Source organism: Alligator mississippiensis, chromosome 7, assembly GCF_030867095.1.
Source record: "Alligator mississippiensis isolate rAllMis1 chromosome 7, rAllMis1, whole genome shotgun sequence".
In the NCBI taxonomy this organism is placed as follows: Eukaryota; Metazoa; Chordata; order Crocodylia; family Alligatoridae; genus Alligator; species Alligator mississippiensis.
The window spans coordinates 44,638,677-44,658,676 of record NC_081830.1 but is presented as its reverse complement, the minus strand read 5'-3'; the positions used below and the strand labels follow the sequence as shown (position 1 = coordinate 44,658,676).

The 20,000-nt window shown below is 40.3% G+C and overlaps 1 protein-coding gene across 4 annotated transcripts in view; it reads left to right on the top strand.

Moving 5' to 3' along the window:
* Positions 1–6,789, top strand: part of PER2 (period circadian regulator 2) — a 79,410-nt gene extending 72,621 nt beyond the window's left edge. For all 4 annotated transcript variants that reach the window (XM_014602886.3, XM_059730923.1, XM_019478728.2 and 1 more), the window contains 2 exons: positions 772–922; positions 4,286–6,789. In XM_014602886.3, coding sequence (XP_014458372.1) covers positions 772–922; positions 4,286–4,435 — 301 coding nt within the window. In that variant the 3' untranslated portion in view covers positions 4,436–6,789. The remainder of the gene's footprint in view (positions 1–771; positions 923–4,285) is intronic.
* The last annotated feature ends 13,211 nt before the right edge of the window (positions 6,790–20,000 follow it).

The window sequence follows — 20,000 nt, the reverse complement described above, 5'->3', positions numbered from 1 at the left end:
GCTGGGGCTTGGGCATCTGTGTGGGATGGCTGCTGGCAGCCTCGTGCCCTGCTACTGCTGAGGCTAGGGATGCATGTGGCAGCCCAGGGCAGCTGCCAGCAGTAGGGGGAGGTGTCATGTGGCCGTGCAGTGCAGGATGGCAGAGCCTGGGGCATGCCGCACAGGGGCCACTCCCAGCCGGGTCCAGCCTCTACATGCGGGGGATGGAGCCTGACCATAGGCCTCCGCGTTGGCCCACCCCACCCAGCCTTCAGGTCTCCTGGAAGCCCCACAAGGTTTGGGGGGTGGGGGGGTATCCCTGTCCTACATTTCCTTACTCTGTCCTGGATTTCCTTCAAAATTTAATATGGTTGCCCTACCTATCATGCGTATTCAGCCTTTGTCTAAAGTAATTCTCCCTTGTGAATACTTTAAACATATGCAATGGCTACTGTATAGAGCTTTCATAAGAAACAGCAGCAGCATGAAATGGAAGTTCTTGCCCGTTTTGCTGATGCATGCATCAGAATAACTGTCTTCATGGGTGCTCATTGGAAAAATAGAGGTCCACCAATCATCAGAGGTATTGGTGCTTTCTGCAAATGTGGGAAGGTTCTGTCACAACCATGATATTTTTCCAGCTCTCATTTCAAGTTTGATGTGGATTCCACAACAAAATTAATGCCTTACATCTTGTGTTTTTTCTAAGTTATTTTGCCTGTACAAACTAAATAAATTTGAGGATAATAAAGACTCAGTCTCATTTTAATTTCTGTATCAACTTCATTTTAGAAATGTGGAAGCTGTTTTAAAAGAGGACAGACAGAAGCTAAAGCAAATGCAGAAGTTCCAACCAAAGTTTACAGAAGAACAAAAAAAGGAACTTATTGAAGTTCATCCATGGATCCAGAAGGGTGGACATCCAAAAGCAGTTTCTAACTCAGTAAGTTTTAAATGAATTAATATTGCTTTAATAATACCTAATGGTCTTCCATTATTTGAATTATTTGTTCTTGATGCTTTTAAATTCATGTCACAATTAAAGTTTGACACCTACTGTACATTGCAAGTTTAATTTGGAAGTTTCATTGCAATACACTTAGAATGAACTAACTGAAATTCTGTCCATAACATTAATTACCGATATTAGAAACGTGTATATATTCTTCTCATGTCAGATCTCCAGCCAAGATCATTTATCATCCTTTTTTTTTTTTAAACAGAGACCCCTTCAGTTCATACACTTTCAAGAAAAACTTGAATGAGTAGATTCTAGCTTCAAAAGCCTTCCACTGAATTACTTCCTACCTGATGTGTCTGGGAATGATCTGGGCTAGTGCCTTGGCTCATGTGTTTGTTCTTCAGTCCATCCCTTCTGCAGTTAAAGGGGACAAACTTAAAAGGGCTAACAGACGAGGAAAATAACTTGAATTGCAGCTAATAATGGAGTAAATGAGCCACATACATTACATGAGGAATAACTTTGTGGCTTATTTGTAGTATGCCTTAAATTGAACATGTGCTTGGGACCTGTCAAAACTCCATATGTCACCCAGCTGAGTGGCACACTGGTTTTTGACAGGTCTTGGTGTATGGGGAGCCCGGCATCAAGCTGCCGCATCCCAGTGCCGGGCTTCACTTGCACTAGCAGCTGCATAAACCCTGTGTGCCACCCAGCTGAGCAGCTAGCATAGCTTTTGACAGGTCCTGGTACACAGGGAGATGCACCAGGGTGGCACATGAGATTTATACAACTCTTCATATACAACTGGGTGGCACACATGGCTTTATAGCTCCCAGTACATAGGAAACCTAGCACTAACCTGTTGCAGCCTGATGCTGGGCTCCCCATGCACTGAACTGATTGTCAGGTGGGGTTGGGGACCATTTGGCTCCTAGCCCCAAATGACATTTAGCTGATTGGTTTTATCTTGCTTGTGCATGGGATCGTGGGCTCCTGCTGCACCAGCAAGCAAGGTGTAGTTGGGATCTAATCCCTGATCCCAAAATCATACATCCTGCCATCAGATTAGATCCCATCATGTCTTAAATTAAACATCTATCATGGGCCTCGAAGAAAGAGACAAAAGGCCTTACTGGCCTTGAACAGTCTTCCCCTTTGTGAACTGGGCTCAGCTCCAGCTTTCTAGATTCTCTTTTGTTTAATTGGTGTCAGATGAAACCAGCAAAAAAGGGAAAGTAATTCTAGAGATTCAGGAAAGAACACAACATCTCTAAAGGGCAGAAATATAGGTCACTTTCCCCAAGACCAAGAAGGGAGCAGAGATTACTTCATCCTATCAAAGGATACTTCATGGCTCAGAATGGGTCCTTCTGAGGCCCTTGGAGCAGCAGCATTGTCTCGGGAGCTTTGTGCTGCACCTGGTACAAACCCTTCAGTATACTTGCCATGGTGTACTTGGTGCCACTGGTGTAGCTCTTGCAGTTGGAATATTAGTAACAACAGTACAGTTGCCCATGTCAATTCTCAGCACCAAAGTTTATTGTATGGGGCAACTTAACAGTGACTGCTCTGCTTGCATTGCCACTGTTGTCCTCGGTAGTGAGGTGTTCTTTGTATTCTCAGCTTCTAGCACCGTAACACTCCTAAGCACGTCCTTGGTGCCAGCTAGAGCAGAGCTTATAATTTACTTGGAGCTTCATTAAAATACTACCATCTAGAAAATAATACTTTTACCCCTTCTCCCTCCCCATGCAGACATCTTTACCTTTTTAACATAAAAACAGATTTAGCCCAGTGGTCACTAAAAGTCTTGAGTTGCTCCATTATCTTTGGGACCCTACACCCCAACCACCTGCGGGGGGAAAACAAGCCATGTCTCAGTTTTTTCTAAGCAGAGAACCTCCACTGCATAGGATCAGTCAGCAGAAACCCTTCAAGTTGTCAAGGGAAAGGCATCAGTTCTGACAGAGGGTTTATCTGATATTCTCTCTGAATCTGTCCAAGGACCAAGGTTGCCTTGGTCAAGAGCCATTTGGAGTTTCATGGAGTATTTGGAACTCTCCTTCTGCCCTTGGCATCTGTCTGATTTATTCTTCACGTGGCCTGAAAACATGCCATCACAGACTCCGGGGGATTATAGAGCATCAAGAGGAACAGTACAGATGCAGCTGTAAATTAAATTGAATACAAACCCTTGTAAACAATAAAGCAAACTTTGGTTCCTCACCTGCAAATGTAGCCTTCATCCCCTCTGTTTTCATTTGAGTGTCCTAACCTCATGCTGCTTTCTATCCTGATTTGTTTCAGACAGTCACGTCTCCTAAGAATCTAGACAATGGTAACTAAGCAGACTCAAAATGTCTACTTCAGCCTTCACTGCATCTAGGGAAAATAGGTAGTATCCCTGGTGGGCAGAAATAACCGCTAGTACCCATGACCAGCCATATCTATCTCAAACAGACTCAATAATGAATGCCATCTACACTTGTTACATCCAGACAAGACTATTAAAACTTGCTACTACAACCCACTTGAAATGCACCTTCTGAGTTAATTAAGCACTGGCTTTACACTTTTTTTCCCCTTGTGTGTCCTGTTCAGACTTTCCACCTCTACTTTCAAGGCTTGTCACAAATCTACTTTTCTATGCTTTTCTCCAGTACTTCTATTGCTGTTGGCTTTGTCTATCTGCTGATCAGTTTCTTCAGTAAACATCTGCATATGGTCTTCTACACTACACCTTATGCATATAGCACCCTAACTGTATTGATCTGTTAGTCTACTGTTCCTTCTTTCAGATTTATCCTAAATACTCATTCCTGTCATGATCAGTAATAAATCAGTGAGTCCCTTGAGCAGGTGCGGATAGAATGGCAGTGGATTCCCAGTGGAATCATAGTGTAATTTCAATCTAAATAGTAATAGGGCTGTGATATTATTAATGGAAACTGTAGCTGGTAACTGCTAGTCTGCAAGTGGAAATAACAGGCATGAACATACCACATCTGTGTTTTTACACTGCACCGATAGTCAGTTGTTAAAATGGAGATTTAAAAGGAAATTATTAAAATTCACTCAGCATTTTCAAGTCTGAAATGGTATGGCATAATACCTTCTAGAAGTCTTTGTCCTGATTCCTGTGTTCAGATTAAAATGAATCGTTAAAGCCATTGGGTCATATGCTGAAAAATGTCCCAGCTTTTGTTGCCATAATACATGTGGTTCCTTACTGTTTGTTATTAATTATACTAATAACTTGGGATAACATCTATGATAGGCATGAGGTTGGGAGTAAGAGCTGGAATTATTAATGTCTTATGAGAGACTCTTTCTCTTTTCAAGGAGTGTATCTACTGTGAGGACAACCTACAGAGCAGGTTTAACACATCATACAATGAAGAAATCCATGAAATGGAACTTAATGAAATGATTGAAAACATTGGAGAAAACAATTTGTCTGCCTTAACTCAAGCCAATGAAGAACAAATGTAACCTTTGACATTTTAGAAAAGCTGCTTCAAGCCCTGATGTTGCATTGGCAGGTCTTAAAGGTTTCGAACCTTGTTTCTAGTGAAATGAACCTGGTTTATAAAACAAATGGATTTTTTGTTCTAGAAAAGTCATTTGTGAAGGAATCTCTTTGAATAGAGGCATTCCCTTCCCTCCTCAGAAAGGACATTGTTGAAGTTGGTGTGCTATTTATGTAAAAAATAACAAAAAAATCTTTCTTTTTATATATAAATTGTCTTTCACATCAGAATGCCTCTTATTTTATTCTTTGAACGGTAAAAGGTTTCATGACAGCCTACTGAATTGGTAGACTAACGAATGTTGCAAAATACACTAGTGCTTAATTTATTTTTTCTTCAACTCTTAGTAATGATGCATTGTATTGTTCTTGTAATTTCTAAACAACTCTTTAAACCTAGTTAACATCTTGGAGTCGCTCTTTATTTATTTTTTTGTAATTACTCCAACATTATGGAGAAACATTCCAATTTGCAAATAATTTGATTCACAATTCTTGCCCTTACTCCAATTAATCTATCCAGTCCTCTTGTTCCAGTTTATTATAGTTAGATGCTGGAAATACTTTTGATAGCTTATTACAAGCAACCACATCTCATCATGTAATTTCTAGGAGGACATATATTAAAAAGTGTTATGAATATATTAAGTGTGAGGGTTGACAACTTTTTTTGTTTGTTTGTTTTTTTAAGTCTCGTATTTTAGCAAGCATTGAAGTATTATGGACTACTTGTTACACTGACAAATTACCTTTTGAAAACTTGTGTCCAGGATACCTGGAAGCTTATCAGTTAAAAAGACTGAACTGCAGAGAAGATGCATCTGGGCAGCACTGACTGGAAAGTTTGCAGCTAATATGTACTATTCCTTCAGTGTTGTTCCTTCATGAAGTTGGCCATCAGCTTTTCTGTTCTACCTAAATAAACATTAACCTTGGGAACAGATAAGAGATTGTTCCTTTCAGGATAATTGTTACATACAGAAGAAGTTTTGAGAAAAGTAACGACTTCATATTTGAGTTGAATGAACTGAAGCTAACCAGACAGAAGTCCTTTACTTTCTAGGGTTTTGTGTTAGTGCCTCTAGAGTCTAAATGACCTAATTTTTTTTAATACAGTAAGTGAAAATATAGTCAAGTGTTGCAGATTGACAATGGCAAAAAGAAAAGATGGGTGATTTTGCTAATAATTGTTTTACCAGAGGATAGTTAGAACCAAGTTGTCTCATGTCAGCACTGAAACTTGGGGTGGAAAATGTATAGAGCAATTCAGGTGTGATTAAAATTGGAACATAACTTTTAAATATATTTGCACTTAATATGCTCCACCTAATGCATTTTCACTCATTTAGGTTTAAGATTATTTTCCATTTTCAAAACTTTTTTTTTCTGTTTGATATGCAAAAAATATCCTGACAGTTTAAAAAGGGGTGGGATAGGGGAAATTAACCTACAGAGATCACTGGTAGTTGTGTGGCAGTTTATGAAAAAATTCTGTGCCCTGGAGTACAGCATTGTCTGGTTTAAATAGTTCAGAGAATTTGTAAGGCTGGTAGAATTACAACTTGATCAGTAACCATTTCATCTTAATGTTATATAAAATACTGACCAGCACTGTCTTATGCTTCTGTTTTAACAGTAGAATGAGATCAAGCTTACCTCTGCATAAACAGGAATTCAAACAAGAAACACTAATTTTGGGTGTGTCTTATAAAATCCAATGTTTTAGGTATTTTAGATATAAATGGAACAGTACAGAGATACACCAGCATATTACATGTATTGGTTGCTACATGTGAAAATATTGGTTATATCTGGGCAAGGTTTTTGGAAAATAAAGCTTTAAGTAAGAGTGCATTCTAAATGTGAAAATAATTTTCAGGGACTTCCCATCTACTTTGGGAGCTTCTTTGTCATTAGCATACTTTTCTCCTTTGTTTATTTTTTCAATGACTGTCTTGTACCTGTAACTTAGTGAAACTGAGACATGGGGCAGAGAGAGACAGAGGTGTACTTAGAGCATTTTGTGGATGTGTTTACACAGGAACATATTCTTGCATCTGTTAAAGTGTTTTTTGCATTTTCAGAGTGGTATTAACAGATTTTCTTGTAACTTTAATATTACAAGTCTCCATTTTTAGATCAGATTCTGAAGTTGTAATTTTTTTCCAAGCTATGTTGTAATATGATTTTTTGTGACAAGATATTTTTGTCAACAATGTTTTCTGTACACTGTGCAATATATTTGAGTTTTGTCACTTGTGACTAATTTTTAAGACTTTGCTTTTTAGAAAACTGGTAAATAAAGCATATATTTTTAGATTTCTTTTTATTTATTGATCTTGCTTATGGTAAAGTATTACATAATACATCTAAAATAAGTTTTTTTGAATAGATGGAGTATATTATACAAGCTACAGCCTACCATATCAAAGTATAGAAAAGAGAATCTTTGCCAGCTTCTTTGGACAATGAAACTAGTATTCAAAATATAAGAATTAGTGCTGTGTTGATTAGTGGTTATTGGATTCTGGGTTAAATCAATGGCCAGAGCGGTATCTGAGAGTATATTTAAATGTGAATTAGTGACGTACTAGCTACTCAAAACCACTACAAGGTAAGTTACCTCCTTGTTTAAGTAAATGTTAGTCACACTGCTATTATGATCTCTTCCTTCTCATGCCTCTTTGAATGGGCAGGTAAAGAAATCAGATTCTAGTTGCACACACTTACTCTGTTACAGTCAGTCGCTTTGAAAACCTGCCTGTTGTGGTATTGTTGTTAAACATAAGTTGTTAAAACTATAGGGGTGTGTGTAGACAAAACAGGGGCCCTAAATTGAAGTGGTGGGTATTTAAAAATGCTGCTTCAGTTTAGGACTGATTAAACCCCTGTGTCGTTCACACCCTGCTGACTTACCTGCCTCTCCGGTGGGGAGGGGAGGGCAAGCTGCCAGTGAACAGAGCGGTCCCTGGGCTTGGTTGGGGGGGGCTGGTGCTTCCCTTTGCGGCAGTGGTGGCCCTCCCCAGGCAGCATCCATCAGCAGGCACCTGGCTTGGGCAGTCCCAGGGGGCACCACAGCCACAGAGGGAAGCACCAGGCCCCCATGCAGCTCAGGCAGGCTCTGGGGGCAGGGGGTGAGGGGGAAAAATCAGGCTCACTGCTTTTCTTGGGCAGAGCCTGCTTTCCCGGGCTGCTGCCAGGCTGCCTGCAGGGCTTCCTTCGAAGTCATGGACTGCACGGAGCCTGGTGCATTGCTCCGCAGCTGTAGGGGCAGCAAACTAAAACTCATCAGAAGTGTTAGTTTGCTGTGCCCCAAGTCATTTAAGGCGCATTACGCTGCTGTATTTCCTACAGTGGCTAGAATTAATGTGCAATACACTGCCGAGGCATGCAAACACCGACACCATTAAAGCGGTGCAAAAGCATTTAACCTGTTTTAAAGCGTCATGCACATGCCTCTCGTTTCATTTACACATGGCCCTAGTCACTTCAAGTGACTTCACTGTCTTAAGAGTTGTAGACATGATGTTCCAGGAAAAATGCAAGGTGTGGATTCTTATGGATGGTATCTTTTTTTTTTTTTTTAAACAAACTATACAATTGGGAGGGATATAAACAAGCTTTCAGGTATGAAGTACCTTTCCTCAGGTCTCTGCTCAGGTCCCAGAGATCTGAGGAAGGTGTCCTGAAAGATCTGTACCTGAAAGCTTGCTTATCTCTCCCAACTGTATAGCTGGTCCAGTAAAAGGTGTGACCCACAACAGTCCTTTTACTTAAGTTTTTCCTTTTAGTTGCTTTTAAACTTAATGTAGCCTACTGACTTGTCTCCCCTGTCAGGAAGAACTGATAACCTTCCTAATCTGGATCAGGTCCCAAAATGCGTGCGCATGTTGGGCAAGGGTTCCTTCCACCCTCTTCTTCCCTGTTCCCTGTCTCTCCCCAGCACCATCTTGTTTCCTGTAACTCCTCCCCAGTCAAGTCATTTTCTGGGTTTTTTTAATTACTTGATCAGTCTTAGGTGAGGCTGGGCCAAGCTCCAAGAAAAAGTTTAAGATTCCGGGCTTTTCTAAAGAGGTACAAGAATTGTCATTTAGTGAGTGTAGTCAGCCCAATCATCCAGTCACAATTTTCTACCTCCTGCTCCTCTCCCGCTGCAGCTTCCAGCCTTCTAGGGTAGGAAATTCTGGTTTAGAGACTGTATGTCTACCATGTTCAGTACCTACTGATGGGCTAATAGGTACATTTTATAAAATGTACCTTATGCTGCCAAGTGCTTTCAAAGCTTGGCACTGTTCATAGTGACTAAACCAGCATCTATCTTCTGTAAGCAGCCTCCTTTTATCTGGTCTGCTGGTTGGATTTGAGGCAGGAAAACTGCGGCTTGGATCTCTTTCATCTTTCCTTAGTTTAGCTCACTTGTATCCCCATGATGCAAGTTCAGGCAGAAATAACAAAAGAAAGAGGTAGTTGTAGTGCAAAAGCTGATGTGTTCTATGAAGTTGGGTTGTTCTCTGCTATGGTGAAGAAATAACTTGTATAGAGCACAGAAATGGAAGCCAGGAATCCTAGATGTTACTCTTCTGTCATAATGCAACTTGAGCAGTTTGAGATTGTGCTTGACAGGTGTAATATTCACCTAATTTCCTTGTATTAAAGCCCACTTGCTGTTTGATAAGTGTCATTTGAGGCTCACAAAGCAGACCTGGAACTGCAAACTATTCAGAAAGGCTGATCTGAAACTGAAATGGAGGTCCTGGATTTTTCTATCCCTCTTCCGCATGTTATTTTTAGCAGAGTATTTAAGTGGACACTTAAGTGATTTGCTGAACAGGGATAACTTAAGTCCTATTCTGTACCTAAATGTTTTGCTGAATCAGGACCTAACTTGCAAACGCAGTTCAGTTAGAACCCGAAACCAATTTACCGCTTTTTTTTTCTTACTACTTTTCTCTTACTTCTCAATACTGCTTGGTATTGAGCCCTTGGCTAACTGTAAGAACCAGCAAAGGATTTTTTTAATTGACATCTTCATCAAACTATCCATATCAAATTGTTTCCAGAATTGCAAATTGACTCTATAGGGGTTGCTTCAGTTTGGTGCAATTCTGCATGATTTATTTTTAGTGGAACAGAAGAATGCGGGGGGGGGATAAAACTTGTTTGTAGTTGTGTAGCAAAGGGAGAGGCTAAATGTCTGCATTGTTGCTGCTTTTTCAATTAGCAAGATTTTTCAAAATTGGTAATTGCCTGAATAATGCATGATATGATTGACAGCCATTTGCTTTTAACGCTAAGTTGATGAATCATGTATCTGCAATTGTAAACATGATTATGGAAGCACGGGTTATGTTGTGTGAAGTATGCATGTACATAATCTTGACGTGTCATTTTCTGACACTACTTGAATTTATCCCTTACCAGTTTACAGTGCACAAACCTTCCACTCACTTTTATTTGAAAACAGGAGCAAAGACCAAAGGGAGTAAACAGTTTCTTCCTTGCCTGTGGCCTGTAGGTGTCGCTCCTTACACATTTGACTTTTGCTACAGGTTTATTTCAGAGAGAAGTAAAATTCTTCCTTTTCAACTGGGCTGCTACTTATTGATGGTGTTGATGATGTTTATTTGATATAGAGCTGTTAGGACAGTAACAGCGTGAAAAACTTATTCTGTAAATTTAGAGCTAGATTTTTCCATTTAATCCATGGGCTAGATTTCAAGTAAGTAGTTCCTAAAAAGTTACTTTTAATTAAAACATGAAAATGTTCTTCCAACAAATGTCTGTTCTGAGTCAATGTTTGGTCTGTCTTACATTTGCAAGCTACCAACAAGGAATTTGTGACCATACAGCTATTGTAGCGTTGGAGGATTTTGCTTTTCTTTTGCTGAATGCTATGATCTCTGGATAGGAATATGTTCCTATCTCTTGGTTCTCACCTATTCTATGTTGCTAAATTGGTCTGCGCTGGGTGAGGCAATGTGGCTAACCAAAACAGGCTCCAGCTCTAAACAGTGGCTAAATTGTATGCATAGATTTTAAAAAGTTACATGGCAGTGAATTCAGCACATACTTTCCAAAGTGGTGAGGGCCATGGCAATACCTTGGGTCTCTTGTTGAAGGAGGTACTAGCTCCTGCCTCTTCCCCAGGGGTTATGGCACTTCCAAGGGGCATGTACCAAGTATACAACAACTTGAACAGGAATGTGTCCAAACAAGATGCTTTACCCATTTGTTGTTGTTATGGGACCTGTTAAAAGAACTGAGGTGGAGTATGCTGAAAAAGGAAGACGTATGAAGGGAATCCAAGCTGCATTATTTTCCTGCCTCAGTTCTACCCGGTGGAGCTAGGAGGCTGCTTAGTCTCTCTGAAGACTACGGTGCTTTGAAAGCATTCAGCAGTACAGCATACATTTTACAAAATGCATCCATCTAGCTGCAGAATAGCTATCTCATTTTAAGGCATTTTGAAACAGCAGTTCAGGTAGTAGGCCACTATTTTTCTTGCATGAGTCATAATTATACTCCTACACTAATTAAAAAAAATAATAATAATAATAAACTTTTCTCATTGCTGAATAAACCTGAGAAGGCAGACCTTGTTCCTTGCCACACTAATGAATTCAGTGCATGCAGCAGGAGTTCTGTGTAACACAATGCCACAGAATAATGGGATTGAGAAAGGAGACAAGATTTAGGCACCTGTTGCTATGTCTGTCCTGAGTGATTGAGTGCAGTCTTTGTATGAAGGCCTTGTTCTAACCATTCCTCAGCAAGAGCCAGTGTCTGTGCTTTTAGCTAGGACATCTACTGCTTTATGCTTTGACATGTTTGTACAGTTAAGGTAACAAGTGGGCAAATAAGGAATGAGGGAGAGGAATTCCCTGGAGCAATTAGTAGCTGTGTGTAATTAGTGCTTCCTCCTGTGGCCCCCTTGCCTCTTGACCCAGTTACCTTTGTTGTGTATTTTAATGCCTAAAGCTAATGTGCAAGCATGTGTCCAAATGGCCTAGGGTCTTCACCTTGGATCACTTGATTACAAGATTCAGCTTACAGGCCACAAGCTGAATCCAGGTTATGCAGCCATGGGTCTTTGCCTATGCAGCCACAGAGGAAAACAGTGGCACCACTGCATGACAGAGCAGTGACCATTAGGGCTGTGCAAAGCTTTGGTCCCCAATTCAATTTGGCGGAGCTTCAGCCTGCTTCGGTGGCCGAATTGGAATAGAATCAGAGGATGCTTTAATCTCTCTGAATTGAATTGGAACCTTCCAAATCAATTTGGAGAGATTCAGGAAGATTCGATGATTCAGACATAGAGACAGCTTTAAATGTTTTTTCTACATACCTCAAGGTACCAGGCGGCTTGTGAACGCTGAGATGCTGGGGCAGTGGCCAGAAAAGGAGGTAAATCAGTAACTTGCCTCCAGGAGCAGATGGCTCATGTTTGAGACTTCCAAAGGATCGGCTGGCTTCACTTCAGCACCAGGTAAACTTGTTTATATTAAAATCACATTGAAGGATGTGACATAATGGAAAGGACCTAGTACAGTTTGCTAAAGAAAAACAATATGTACTAGAACTATTCTGCTTCTAACGAAGCCCAAAGGAAACCCAGTTTCTAATTTTTGTTTGGACTTTTGAGTAACCTTTGACAATATTTCTCATGAGCCTCTTGAGTCATCTGAGCAGTCATGGGCTGAGAGGTAAAGTGTCATTGTGGATCAGAAACTTAAGACAATGGGCTAAGAAGCAGTGGTCAAAACCATAAAAGGTTAATAATAAAGGTTCCCTATTGATACTGGTGGTACTTGGCTAATATATTGGTGGGTTTAGGAAATGGGTGAGCTTTCAAGTCACAAAACTTTGCAAATTGTGCAGTTATTTAAGCTAGTTGAACCTAGGGAAGACTAACTTGGAAGAAGCCTAACAGAGCAAGGTGAATAGGCCAGAGAATGAAGAAAATTCAGTATTGAAAAATGTCAGCTAGTGCAGGTTAGAAGGAATAATCTGAGCTAAGCGCACATTTTACTTGAAGGGCATAGAGCTAGGTAGTATGCTGATCAGTGCACAAACAAGGACCAAAAAAATCCCATAAGCCCTACTCCTGAATTGATGCGTTGCCCCAACGATGTTTTATTCTGTTATGCTGAAGCTGAGACAGAGCATTCCAGGCCATTTGAAATGTAGAGAGAGCCAAAGTAAGAGTTGGAAGGTCCCTATTTCTCTGTCTGGTTTAGTAGACAGGCACTGTATGTTTGAAATGCCCAGGCTTTCTGGAATTACTGTTTTGAATCCTTACAGGGTTGACTTGGCTGTTCGTACTTTCCAGGTAAGATAGATATCTAATCAGGGGAGTGTTCAGGTGCCCCTACCTGTTTGTCCTTGCTTTCTACTGAGAGCTGTGTTCTGGTTGGCTGCCTCTCCATCCTGGAGGTGTTTACATTTATGTTGGTGTTTGTATATAGTCAATGAAATATGGAAGGACTGTAAATATAAAACTGGGCTCCTTGGTATCCTTCTGCCTGTACATATAACCTCTCTGCTTCCAGGCCCTCAAATTTGAACTTAGATTTGATAGAACTAGAAATTCGACTTTCTCCTGTTTGTGATAAATTCAGATATTCACCACTGAGTTGCATTTCTGGTTCTAGTAAACCCAAACGGCTCAGGATGAGAATATCTTTTGTTTTGGTATTACATAATAATTCTTCTTGTGGTCCCAGGGTCTTGCAATTTTAATTATTCTGACATGCAAGGCATAGCTCATCTGATTATATTTTAAAATAAAAATAATGGTACTAAGGTTGCTAAACATTAAGCTATACTCTTTGCAGTCATCCTAAAACCAAAATAGCCTGCAGTTTAAATACTTTTTGCAGTGACAGAAGTACAGCTTCTGTTGCACTAACCTGCATATGTTGAGTCAGATGGTATGTACTTGAACCTTGCAATATTTCTCAACTGTGGTTTATAATAACAATCTACTTGATTCTACTTCCTCCCATTCAACTAAGTTGACATTAAATTTAAACAGAAACAATGTCTCCAGGAAATTGTGGGATTGAAGTTATGTTCTCACATTAGGTTTGTGTGCATGACTCCACAGTCTATTTTATTTAATACTGGTGGCATTTAAAATATATACATAGCCTAAAATTATTTTTATACAGTGTGGGCTGCAGAGAAAATAGGCAGTGTTTAGTAGAGGTAGTACATTGCCTTTCAAGTAGCAGACATAGTATGTTGCCTGAACTGGCAGAGGGGCTGATTTTTGTCAAGTGCTCCTTAACCAGTAGCTCCCACTGGGGCGTTTAGAGCTAGACTATTTAAAAAACAAAAAAAAACAAACCCAAAAACAAACAAAAGCACTCCGTATCCACCTAGCATGCTGACCACTCCTGAAATGCAGCCAATAAATGCCAGTGTTGTTCCGGGCAGTATTAGCATTCCAGTGTAGAACTGCCTCCAGTGAGGGTATTCAAAATGGAGTCTTGATATGCTGGCCCTTAGCTGCTGCTCCACACTTACCTTGCCTAAATTCAGGCATCTGTGGGCAGGCAGCAATTGCACCAGAGCACATGCTTACTCAGCTTGGCTCCATGTCATCAGCAGCTCCAGGAGGGCACAAAGTGCATGGTCAGAAAGCAACAGCTGCTGAAAAGCCACAGGACTTGACTTGAGGTGTGGACACATCTACACATGGCTGCCAGGCAATGACCTCAGAAAGGTAGTGTTACTCTGCCAGTGAGATGAAGATCTTCTGCCACATCAGAGGAGCTATGAGTGTGGGCTTGAGTTTGGCTGACAACCATGCTGTGTAGCTCAGGCCTTGTACTAACAGCTTTTCTGAAATGCTCGGGAATTGTTTCCCCAGCATCCTACACCCAGTTTTCCCTATTATCCCAAAAATCAGAAAACAAACAAAAGCTCTTGAGTTGCCAAAAACCAACCTAATTATAGATTTCTTCCCAGATATGAAAGAAAGTCCTGATCTTGTAGCTGGGTCTGCACTGAGGACCTCTAGCACCCATGTGTATCCAGATTTGTCAGGAGAGCTCTGTTCATCTGCAAAGCTTGTGAGTATGGATTTGGCTGCAAGAATGAAGCCCAGAGTAATTTTATGTCATTTGCTTTTTGTAAATTTTCTAAAGAAAATAACAAAATTTTGAAAAAGACGTAACCAATACAGTAATTGTTTCAGGAAGTGGCTACCGCAAATGTGTGGTGGTTGCCTTGCTGTTTTCTTTTGATCTGAGAGTGGTGTTCTCTCGAATGCCTGAAGAACATATTCCAGCTATTCAGCATGGGCTTCCTTATGGCAGAAAGGGTGCGATTTCTATGCAAAATCCTACCCATACTGAAATTCCATCTCCACGCAGCAAGCCCCATGGTTGTATGGGTTTTCTGTTACCCTTATAAACAGATCAGAGATGTTCTTAGCAATTATTTGGCACAAGTAATCTGAAAAAAATGATGTCCAGACTTAAGAAAATGTATAGATATTCTTGAAATCCATCATTAAATTACATAGTATTATTGGAGAGCTCCTACTTCCTCTAGTTACTAATATTGTTTCCTTTACTCACTTAACTCTTAGGAAAGGATGACAACCTTGTAAAACAGAGTCTTATCAATCTTTGGGATTCTGTCAGCCAATTTCTTTAGTATAGTTTGTTTGTTTGTTTTTAAGTAATTATTTTGAGAGCTGAACATTTTAACTCTAATTAAGCACAATAACTTGCTTCTGAAAATATTTATGCACAAACTTCAAACATATACATCAGTGGCTTTCAACCTGTGATCCACGGACCCCTGGGGGTCTGCAGACTATGCCTAAGGGGTCCACAAAGGAAAACTATGATTAATCAAAAGTATGTGAATACTCACACTTAGAATTCAAAGGGGTCCACATCTCCATTCAAAATTTCCAAAGAGGTCCTCAAATGAAAAAAGGTTGAAAACCACTGTTATTATTCATCCTATTCGTGGACCTAATAATTTCTCTCCTTCATGTATTTCATTGTTTTGGGTTTATGTAAAAGTCATCATTTTTCAATTGAAGTATTAACTTGGTTGCAAAATAATCTGATGTAAATTTTTAATTAGAACTTTCTTTGACAGATTTCTTTGTCATAAGCTGTTAACAAGTCTGCTTGGTAAGATGCTTCCCCTCATTTATCTATAGTCTTTTGTAGTCTGTTTTAGTGTTGTGGCAAAAAAATAAGATACAGTAATCAGTCTTACTCAATTTTGTAAGTGGGTTGATTACATTTGATTTACTCCAAGAATTTGTCGGATGAAGTGATATATGACTGCCCTTGCCACCTAATTTAGGGTTTGTAGGCCTGTGAATTTTATGGTGTTAACTTTTACTCATTAACTTTTAACGCATTTGAGAGGACCAAAGGGTCCAAATGCTCAGGAAGTTGTTGAATAATAACACTATATGTAGTGCCTTTGAAGGGTTCTAGAGCTACCAGGGTAAATTAAGTAACCCAGAATAAGGTAGTGCTGTTTTGACTGACCTAATGTAAACCATCCATGTGTCCAAGTCTCCCAACAATAAATTAGATGCGGAAAGTAGGATGTTATATTCTGATATAACACAAGAAGTATGACAAAGCAAAAGGAAAACATTAGTTATAATTTGTTGTGCCTTATTGCTTATTTGTTTGGCGATTTAATTGTAAATAAAAATAATTAAAACTTGTTTTCTAAAGTAAACATCATAGGTCTTAAAAACATTACTATGTATTGATGTATTTTACTGCTTTACAGTAGTTGTTAGATGGGTACAGGCTGAAAGTCTCCATCAAACTTACTTTATCTGAACACATTTAAACAGACCCTCACCTCTTTCTGCAAATATTTTATACCTAGTAACCAAGAACTGTGACTTGTCAGTAAGTTTAATGTAAAGCAATCTACCAGACACTGAAGTACATTGTTTCTAAAACATTTTGATACTGGGCCAACTGAATTATAAACACATGGGTTACAAAACATGACAATTTCCCACTCCAAAAATTATTATAATGTATGAACTGCTTTGGCATTCCCTTGCAAGAATCGAACTGGGAGTATATAATAAGCAATTTTCAAAGGGTATAGGATCTATATAAAGAAATGGAAAGAGATGGAAATTTATATTTCTATAAAGAAACATACAAATTGCCTAAAACTAAGATTAAAATCATTTTTTACTTTTCTGATTATGCACCCTTAGAAGAACCCAAGTGTTATCTATAGGGATGAAATTTTGACAGATGTGTTCAATGCTCTGTTTCGTTAACATGGATGTCTGGACTTTTATGAGCAAGTTCAGGGGTGTGCAACCTACAGCCTGTGGGCCAGGTCTGGCCTGCAAAGCCATATAATCTGGCCTTCAGGTCTCCCCACAAGCACAGAAATTTGGTGCTAGGGATGTGGTAGCAATTAACAATGCCACTGCTCCCCTGCCACCAAATTTCCCAATACCTCACCACTGGATTAGTACCAGCTGGGCTAGCCCTGTGCAAAGGGATTGGGCTTTGTTCCTGCATGGCTGGATCAAACCGGGGCCTGAGCCAGCCACAAGGAAACTGCCTGGCCAGGACCCATTGCAGCTGCAGAGGAGGGCCTGCTGCAGCCACAGGGCTGCATTGGCCCTGGCCAGGCTGTTTCCACGTGGCTGGATCAGGCCTTCTGTGGGCCAGCACCGTGTGCTGAATCTAGCCTGCAGATGGACCTGGCATCACACATTAGCCTTCAGGCCAAAAAGGTCATGTACCACTGACTTAGTTCAATAGATATTGTACCCTCACAAATCTCCAATACCATGGGGAAAAGTGCATCTGACTTCCTGTGCGTCTCATTTATAAAGCCCTCTGCATCTGATTTGGAGTATGACCACAAGAAATGTCATGACTGAGAGAGCTGGAATTAGACCCTAGGTCTGTTTTTTAAAGATGAACCAACCAAGTACATGGATAAAGTGCCTTCATCCTTAAATGAAAGCTGCCATGTAGGTCTATCTGAGTTTTGTTAAGGGCTGATCCTTTAGCTAGCTGAACCCAAATCCTCTGAACACCTCTGAACTTTGGAGCTACCTCCTTCTAGATGTGGATCTCAGCCCTGCAAACTGAGCTCTTTAGTTTTGTTTAGAAACAAGACCCATGCAAAACCATGTGCCAAACCCTTCTTAATTCTGATGCCATAAAATCTAGAACATTTACAGCTTGAGACCATTTCTAATTTGTCATGCAAAATGCACTTTTTTAATACAGATTATTCCAGAATTGTATTTGTTTTCACTTAATGTCACTACAAGTGACCTTAGCATGTACAAAGCCACAGCTGCAGAGAAAGGAATAGGTACTTTTCCCTATCTTCTGGGTCTTGATGCTCTTTATTTCTTAATGCTCAGAGATAGTAGTAATACCATTAGCTGGGTTGTCAAACAAATTATCTGATGCATTGTGGAAAACTTTTATTAATGATTTTGCTATTGTGATTTTACAAGAGATGTGCTATGGGAAAATGGTGTCCATGCCTGGATTTATTTCATTTTATAAAAATGGTTGGAAAGATGGAACCAAAGGCAAAGGTGCCAAGTGCACGGGGTCCTAGTATCCCTCAGGAAGAAAGCTGTCACCTGAAATGCATAAAATTTTCCACATGTCCATCATCTTGGGGGCCCCCCTGGCAAAAATAAGTTGGTACCTATGACCAAAGGACAGCAATGATGCGTGCTACATAAAAATGACCAACAAATAGGTAATCTCCAGACCTGATGCTAAATAGAACTCTGAGGCTGCATCCAGACTAGCACAGCCATGCAGTATGTGGTACCACGCACTGCACATTCATGCATTTCCTGCACTGCTACATTGCACTTTGTGTGTGGAGAGAGGGGAGATCCCCAGGACCCAAGTAAGGCTGCTGGGGCCAGCACAGTTTCTGGGTCCAGACTCCCCTATCCCACCTAGGGTAACCTGCTGTGTGCCATAGGATGCATGGCCTAGGCGTTCCCTGGGAACAATTAGCAGTGGCACACCTTGTGCCACTGCTAGTTGTCCCAGAAGAACCAAACATCTGTGCTAATCTAGATGCAGCATAAGAGTGTTTGTTTCTGCATTGATATTAGGTGGATTTTAACCAAGTGTTGAGGGAGAAACCTTTGATAATACTTGAAAATTTTGATTTCCAAACCAAGCATAGAGAAGAGACTCCATTTGTGATTCAGGGCTCAAGGGGCTCATGCCTGTTCCAATCAGCCTCCATCAATTTGTACAGCCATTTTTGCTGATGCTTTGTAGAAGCTCTGTAGAATGTGCAGCAGTTTTACTTTGGTTGCTCATAGCCAAGAAGCAGGGGAATGGTGAAGAAGCCAATTAAATGGCGATTTCCCCAGAAACCTTCAAAATTCTTCCAAGGATCAGTTGCAGGATCTGAAATCCCTGAAGTAAGGTAGTGTATGAGTGGTCATAAAGGTAGAACTCATTTTTATAACTGGAGCAAAAAAATAACCGCCAGAAGGGGAGGGAGGAGAGTTATGATATGGTAATGTTTTAAGCATAATTTGCACTAATGGGTAGAAAGTGGTATTGAGAGGTTTGCTTTTGGGAATTGTCTTGTAGATATTGTATTAGAATAATGGTCCAGAGGAACGGCAAGGATTAACTGATTTCTAAAAGCCTGTTTGTGACAGTTTTCTTCGAGACCCACTGTGCCTGACACAGGCAAGCATACACACACGCTGGGAAATTGAAAACATGTACCACTCTGTCCCATAACATGAACAGTGTACCCAGACAGTACTAAACTGCAGAGCCCTTGGGATTTCTGGTTTTGGTAGATAGACCAAATTCTGAGGACATTGGAAGGAACCAAATTAAGATGTGTCCATGGGAAGGGTTTGTGAAACAAAGGAGTATGCTGACAGGACAGAATGTGGACAGTATGATAACCACAGAGACCAAACAATGAGGCCTAGAGATGAAGAGTCATCAGAGAAGGAGAGAGAATATAAAAAGAGGTTTCAGAGCAGCAAAGGGGAATCTGAGGCCACCATGGCAGAGAACACACCACCAGCCCGGCTCACCCATCCCACTTGACCTCCAGGCTGCTGCCATCTAATATTCAAGAGAGAACCTCAGGGTGAAGCTCGTGTACTGGCCAGATGTACCTTCCCTCTGATGACAGCTCTATGACTGGTAGATGTAGAATTATTTGCATATTCTTATATGCCATCATTGTGTATCAATAAAATTTGCCTATTATCGAATAGAGAGGTTGTGGTTAGTCTGAGGGTTTGGGTTTGCCTGGAGCAAGGTATTTGGGTCATAAATCCCAGTGCCAACATCACCCTCCTATAGAAACCATTAGTGTTACAGTTTCCAAACAAGAGCATCCATCTCTTTTTATATGGGAAAACACAAAAGTTAGCTAATCTTACAACATAAAATCTAGCTAATGTCAAAAACTGAGTTTAAAGTAGTGTTGGTTAAACTTGCCCTGGAGCCTCCCTACCAGTGTGCCATGGCTCTG